General features: G+C 25.2%; 1 protein-coding gene across 1 annotated transcript; it reads left to right on the top strand.

Annotated features, from left to right (window-relative positions):
- The first annotated feature begins 1,034 nt into the window (after window positions 1–1,034).
- Window positions 1,035–6,680, top strand: LOC101492014 (non-cyanogenic beta-glucosidase). Its single transcript, XM_004507260.4, has 13 exons — window positions 1,035–1,232; window positions 2,283–2,352; window positions 2,842–2,900; window positions 3,313–3,388; window positions 3,503–3,580; window positions 3,690–3,777; window positions 3,893–4,139; window positions 4,424–4,539; window positions 4,789–5,006; window positions 5,101–5,132; window positions 5,366–5,468; window positions 5,574–5,682; window positions 6,332–6,680. The coding sequence occupies exons 1-13, from the start codon at window positions 1,074–1,076 to the stop codon at window positions 6,501–6,503; spliced, it is 1,527 nt and encodes a 508-aa protein (XP_004507317.1). The 5' UTR covers window positions 1,035–1,073; the 3' UTR covers window positions 6,504–6,680.
- The last annotated feature ends 1,108 nt before the right edge of the window (window positions 6,681–7,788 follow it).

The following is a 7,788-nucleotide window of genomic DNA, read 5'->3' as shown; positions in this document are numbered from 1 at the left end:
TAGTCCAACATACTCTGAAAGAGATCTAATTGAAATAAAGGAAGACTGGTGTCAGTATGTGATTAAAATGAAAATTATTTGATTTGTTGGGAAATGACATATTGCAAGGGATAGTTATATGAATATATGGTAGTTCTGTTATGTGTAGTTCTGATAGTTATATGTATATGAATAGAGTACATTTGAAAAGTTGTGAATATGTAGTTATATGAATATGTATATAGTTCTGTGATATTGTCAATATGTGAATATGTATATGAATATGTTGTGAACTGATTGTGTAAATATGTAAAGTTATAAAGTTAAATTATAAAGTTATATAGTTTTGTTGTTGTGTGTTGATTGTATCAACTGATTCGGGATGAAAATGATTTTAGAAAAAAAATTAAAGGACATCACTGTAATAGGTGCATAATGATGCATCTATTGAATGCACCTTTTACATCGTTTTTTTTCTTTCAAAAAGCACTGTAAATCGAGTATAACAAGCGCACAATATATCTAACTATTTTATAGCGTTTTTTTATTTTAAAAAACGTTGTTGTATCTTTTTACAGCACTGGATGCTACAACACTTATTTTTTTGAAAAAACGCTGTAAATGACTTAAAAAAAACTGTAAAATAGATTTTTTCACGTAGTGATTGTTGCAACTACCATTTGAATTGTATTTAAGTTATATTTTTTAGCCGTTGATATTCAATTTTCTCATTTGTAATAAATTTTCATTTATTTTAGTAAAAAATTAAATTTTCTTTATTAAAAAACATACATGTAGCTGTCATAATATAAATTATGCAAGCCGAGCATTTAGTTTCACAAATCGATGATGGACAAAAAACACGTGTGAATGTTTAGACCCGTTATATTTATTATTATTATTATTATTATTATTATTATAATAAAGACCACATCACAAGTATCCTTCCGATATCATATAGTACCAAAAAATATATAATCAATAAATATAATTATTAAACTAGCACATGGATTAATAGGCAAAGTCTTCCATCCAGTATAAATAGGCAGTGACTCAAACACAAAAAGTAAAGTGGTAAAGCAAGTAATACAAATATGATTACTATGGCCAATAATATGTTTGCTCTATTTGTTGTGATATCATTAACATTTGCTTTCACAAATGCAGAAGATCCTCTTCTTGAAATCGGTAACCTCACTCGGAAAAGTTTCCCTGCTGGATTCATTTTTGGGGCAGGGGGATCAGCATACCAAGTAATGCATATATAAATTTAGTTCTTCCAATTTTTATTTTTTTTTTTATTTTTTAATGAATTATTTAGACTAGAGAAGACATACATATACAAGATAGGAAATTTACCTATAATACAAATAAAGCATTAAATTTTAACTGAAGTCAGAAGTGTATATTTAAATTACTATATTTTTTTATTTATTAAATAGTATATTTATTTTCATAATATTTTCTGGGTTAGAATTCCTAATAAGCATTCCATGTTCGCTCTTTTAATATACGTTATTTTGAAATGAAATATAAACAAAAATAATAATTAAAAAATTATTATTTTTACTTATATTTTAATTCGGATAAATTATTTATTAAACTCATTTCCATTTTAAAACACATTTCTTAAAAGAATTTAGTGGCAAAACTTATGCTCGCTGAATGTCAAGAAGAGTAATTTAGATTGGGTGAACAGTGAATTAGAATCGATGGAGTGTGACTCCACACAAATACACAAATCTCATAATTTAAATTTTAAAATAGATCTTGATTTTTATTAATCCTAATATATATTACACAATTCATACATTTTTTAATTGTACTATTTTAAGTTTTTGTCAAAAAAGTTATTGGGATTTAAATGTATATACTATTTATCATTACAATATATTATAATCTTTTCTATATTATTTTAAATACATCATCTATGGTTTGAATTTAAATACATCATCTATTTTAAATACATGTAGTTACAATGCTATAAATGTAAACAAACCAAAATACAAAGAAAAAAAATAGTGTGAATTTGAATTGTGCACTTTATTAAATATTTCTGCAACTTTTTCCATATATGAGTTGCACTTATGATACTTATAACATCTTTATATGATTGTTACTTGCATCACCTTTATATGAGCTGCTTGTAATAAATATATATATATATATATATATATATATATATTTGTAAAAATTTGTAAAAGACGAAAAACAAATAAATGAGAGAATTTCTTACAAAGTTGAGATATAATATAAAATATATGAAAAATTAAAAATATTTACTTGAGTTGATTTTCTTATAGTATGAAGGTGCGGCGAATGAAGGTGGTAAAGGACCAAGTATTTGGGATACCTATACTCATAATCATCCAGGTTTCTTTCTTTATTGATCTATCTTAAATCTTAACATATAGAGAATAATGTATCGTTAGATTCTATTTCTAATTTAATTAATAAATTTTAAAAAGTTTGAGAAGGTAGGTGTTTTTTAAAAATTAAATGGAGTGTTAGTGTCATTTCAGGTGACATCAGAAAAAATAAATGTAATTTCCCTTTTATATATATATTGAAGCAATTATATATTTTTATTGACCTATTTAAATACAGTAACTAATTTTCTTTGATTGACATTATTATTATTATTATTATTATTATTATTATTATTATTATTATTATTATTATCAATTAAATAAATTTGTATTTTGATAATGAAATTTCAAAAGAGGTGAACGTTATTTTTCAATTAGAATCGATGATAAACTATTGATTTGAAATTCAAACAAAGGTTAATGTTATTTTTTATTCCTTTTTTTTGTTCGATTATAAATTGTGAATATGCATATTTACGATGTATGTGTGCAGAAAGAATAGCGGATGGAAGCAATGGAGACGTCGCCATTGATCAATACCACCGTTATAAGGTTGTCCCTCAATCTTCCACCTTAGTGTTTATGTGTTTTTTCTATATTGTTATTTACGGAGTCAAAATTATAATATTATTTATTTAACTTTAATTCTATGCTATAATTAATATTATATGTATTATTCTCAAAATTCCTTATACTCCATTATATATTTATGACAATAGGTAATATTAAATGATTAATAAAAATAATTTTATATTATTGTTATGTATTTAATTATTATGGGATGAATTAATTAGTTCAATATGAAATAGTTCAAATGTTTATAAAGTTAAATTGATAAATAATGTTTCACTAGAAAAATCTATATGTATATTCCATTAAGTATCATCATCTAGATATATTTATAAAGAAGGTTTAAGAGCTAATCTAATAAAATGAGATAACTGTTATGTATTTATTTATATAGGAAGATGTGCAAATTATAAAAGATTTGAATATGGATTCGTACAGATTCTCAATCTCTTGGTCGAGAATACTCCCAAGTAAGTCAAACCTTTATCAACGATATTTTTAACATATATAATATTATGTAGTTGGATGCGATGTTTCACACCAACTATTTTAACATGTCATTTTTTCTTATTACGTACCAATAGAAGGAAAGTTGAGCGGAGGAAAAAATCCCGAAGGAATACAATATTACAACAACCTCATCAATGAATCGTTGGCTCATGGTAACATTCAATATATACTTTCCAAACTATTTATAGAATTTTATATTTTATCATTTTAATTATTAAATAGTTATTTATTAAAAATTATTATTTATTATCAATAATGTAGGTATAAAACCATATATAACTCTTTTTCATTGGGATCTTCCTCAAGCTTTGGAAGACGAGTATGGTGGTTTCTTAAACTCTAGCATAATGTGAGTCCCAATTTCAAATGTCATTTTTCTAGTGTAGCAAATTCGATGTATTGATAGTTATGATTCATTGAATTATTAAAAAAATGATTTGTTGAACTCTATATTAATGTTTCAGAAATGATTTTCGAGACTATGCGGATCTTTGTTTCCACGAATTTGGAGATAGAGTGAAGGATTGGGTTACTTTCAACGAGCCATGGATGTTTAGCAACGGTGGTTATGCAGTTGGATCACTGGCACCAGGTCGATGTTCGGATCCAACGTGTCTAGGTGGAAATTCTGGCACAGAACCTTATACAGTTACACACAACCAAATTCTTGCTCATGCACATGCCGTGCGAGTGTATAGAACCAAATATAAGGTTTATTTCCTAATTTATTCACAACTTAAATCAATTCTAATTTCATTTGTTTTAGAGTTTAGTGTAATTAAAAAGAGTGAGTCCGTACATATTTAAAAGGGAAAAATGATTAATATATAAATATTTATTAAAGCGTGAATTAATAATTAAAGAATTATTACTCTAAAAAAATAATTAAAAATAATTATTTTGAATAAACATTTGCGTTAATTTAATTTTTTTCAAAATTATTATTATTATTTATATAGTTGTTATTTTAATGTTACATATGTATATATGTGCAGGCAAAACAAAATGGTAAAATTGGTATAACGTTGGTAAGTAACTGGTTCTTACCACTCAGAGATAATGTAGAAGATGAATTGGCTACGAGGAGAGCTCTTGACTTCCAATTAGGATGGTAACTAAATAAATATCTTTCATTATTAAATAATTAACTTATACTCGTTATTTAAAATGTGTATTAAAATACGGTTACCAACTCTTAGAAGCATTTTTGTAATATGACACGTGGTTCTCATTTAGTGGACCACGTTATGCAAACAGAGAAAATCTTATAACATTTGAAAAAGATTGACAAGATGCTCGAGTACTACTAGTAAGGAGTAGAAAAGATTAACAACTTGATAATTAATTTTATTGATTTCAGGTTTATGGAACCATTAACAACTGGAAATTATTCTTTAAGCATGCAAAATATTGTGAAAACTCGATTGCCGAAATTCACTACAGAGCAATCACGTCTAGTCAATGGTTCTTTTGATTTTCTTGGCTTAAACTATTACACTTCTACTTATATTAGTAATGCACCCCCTCAAGAGAATGTGCCACCTAGTTACACAACAGATTCTAGAACTAATACTTCATGTAAGTACACTTATATATTCTACATATTAGCTCATTAACAATTATGATAAATATGTTGAATTTGATTATTTTATGTATGCTTTCACAATTGCAGCTGAAAAAAATGGGAGACCTCTAGGCCCAAGGGTAAGTGTCCGGTAACCCAAAATAACAATTAGAAAATTTAATTAATGACAAAAAATTAGAGAGAAAAATGTGAAGTATATATGTCTTTATTTTACACAAGATTTGGCACTAAACAAGTTTATTCATCTCTAACTTGTTGTCACTAATTTTATTTTTCTAGTAACAAGTTATAAATTTGTTACAATATAAATCCTTTTGATGTCAAACATAACAAATATTTATAATTATGTTAGGCTGCTTCAAGTTGGTTATATGTTTATCCAAGGGGACTTCGAGATCTTTTGTTACATATTAAGGAGAAATACAACAATCCTGCAATTTACATCCATGAAAATGGTAATTACACAAAAAAAAAATCATATAAATTTTCTTGAATGCAATTATAATTAAGAATTTACAATGAATCGTCATATCATACTATATATCTCACTTAATGTACAGGTATGGATGAATTTAATGATCCAACACTTCCAGTAAAAGAAGCTCTTTTGGATACTTTTAGAATTGATTATTATTTTCGTCATCTCTACTACATTCGTTCTGCAATTCAGTAAGTTATTTTTTAGATATTCTATGTGTGAATCTAAATAATCTGATATAATAATACTATATAATATGTATGCATAATTTGATATGTACATAGTCTTATAGTCTTGATTGGTTGGGTTTGACCAAATTTATTATTAGATAAAATCAAATTTGTTCTATTTGAATTGAGACAAAAACTAATAATTTTTCGTTAAATCTAAATCAAATTGATTTGTTTAAAATTACATAAACCTGATTTTTAAATTCTTAAATCGACCAATTAAGCACATTCCAAATTAAAATTCAAGTTTTTTTTCTTAAAAAATCAATCTCTAATTATTGAAAAAAGAAAGCACTAAATACTCTTTTTGTTTTAAATATCTATTACCATATTTATATTTTTATCTAATTTTTTTATTCAAAGTAACAAAAAATACTAATATACTATATAATAATAATTTATGACGTGTCACTTTACTGGTAAGAATTTAATTTTAAAATTTTTACAAAAGAAGTTCAAATCAACACGATGGCCTTTATAAAATAACTATTATTATTACTTTAATTAATAATAATTTTCTACTTTGTCTATTTTTAAAATATAATTTTTACTATATACTTATAGTTTATGATTTTCATTTCTTGACATTTGATATATTACAAAAATACAGGCTTGGCGCAAACGTTAAGGCATTCTTGGCTTGGTCACTTTTTGACAATTTTGAATGGGGTGGTGGCTATCAACATCGGTTTGGATTAAACTATATAGATTACAAAGATGGATTAAAAAGATATCCAAAGGTTTCTGCACAATGGTACCAGAACTTTCTCAAAAGAGACTAGTACTTATAATATCGTTTGAAGCTGGGGCACCTCTAAATTTAATGCCTGAAAAATGTTAAATCTTAATTAATAGCATTGTATTTAGGCTATTATCTCTATTGTATGCTCACCTATAAAATAAGTGCCTTGTTTGATTTTGAGACAAATGCGAATAAAAACTTTGTTATGTTTCACCAATTAGAATGTGCCAAAAATATTTGTCAAAAAGTAATGACTCATATTTGTGAACCTTTAGTCTACAAAATAAAATATGTAATAATAATTCATACTAAATTATTGTAAAAATTTCCAGCTAATAAATGAAAACGTTTTAAAGAAAACTTAAATTTTTCCATGTGATTTAATGTATCACATTTCTCAAGACATATGTTAAATACTTTATATTTTATTCTTCAAATAAAACAATATAATATCAATAAACTTAATTTAATTTTAATTTTTTAACTAATTTAATTCTAAAAATTTATTAGTGTTAATTAAGTTTTCTTACAAAATATAATTTTAAAATAAATAAGTAAAATACAACTTATAAATTTCATTTCTAATATCACATATCACAGTTGTGATTTTCCTAAAACAATGGTTAAAGAGAAAAATAGAGTTTTCAAAAGAGCATTCACTATATTCAAATATACTACATAAAATTTGTAATAACTACATTTTTGTAAACGCACCTACAGAAACAATAAATAGAGTTGAAAATATATAATAGTATAAAACAAGTGAAATTTAATACATAGAATTAAACAAATTTCGTATTAATTACAACACAATAATAAGAATCATCAACTTAGAATAACAAATCAATTCACATCATAAAAAATGAGACAATCACAAATCAACATAATATTTTAAATGGTATTTTACTCTAAACATTTTCTCTTTCTTTAGTACCATCTAAATGATAGCGTGATGCAGAGTCAAATACCAATTTTGGTAGCTTATTTTCCTCGTGCATATACCTACTCCCGTCTGCTTTTGTTTTAATAAATACATGATCGAAGATCCTAATAATTAATTAGGAAAACGGACTCGTAATTAAATTCGAATAAAGTAAAAGTTTATTCCCCCAATAACGGAGCAAGACCCATCATGATATTTTAGCACATTATTGTTTAGGTTACATTATCTAAATAAATTAAAATAAACAAGCTTATTCTTTACATTATTTTGATCAAATTTATCCTTTACTCATTCATATAACGATTTCGATTTTTCGCTATGTGACTATGACTTACAACAATACATTTTATTTGATACTTCGTCACCAGAGGAATTTAATAAT

The sequence above is a fragment of the Cicer arietinum genome, chromosome 6 (genome assembly GCF_000331145.2).
Source record: "Cicer arietinum cultivar CDC Frontier isolate Library 1 chromosome 6, Cicar.CDCFrontier_v2.0, whole genome shotgun sequence".
NCBI lineage: Eukaryota > Viridiplantae > Streptophyta > Magnoliopsida > Fabales > Fabaceae > Cicer > Cicer arietinum.
Note: the sequence above shows the minus strand (reverse complement) of the source record. Positions and strands in the feature narration are given on the sequence as shown.

Excerpts from the sequence above, each read along its gene's own strand:
- LOC101492014 (XM_004507260.4), top strand. The coding sequence starts at position 1,074 with ATGATTACTATGGCCAATAATATGTTTGCTCTATTTGTTGTGATATCA. Across the intron at positions 3,778-3,892 it reads TTCTTAAACTCTAGCATAAT|AAATGATTTTCGAGACTATG; the intron begins GTGAGTCCCAAT and ends TTAATGTTTCAG. Across the intron at positions 5,133-5,365 it reads GGAGACCTCTAGGCCCAAGG|GCTGCTTCAAGTTGGTTATA; the intron begins GTAAGTGTCCGG and ends TAATTATGTTAG.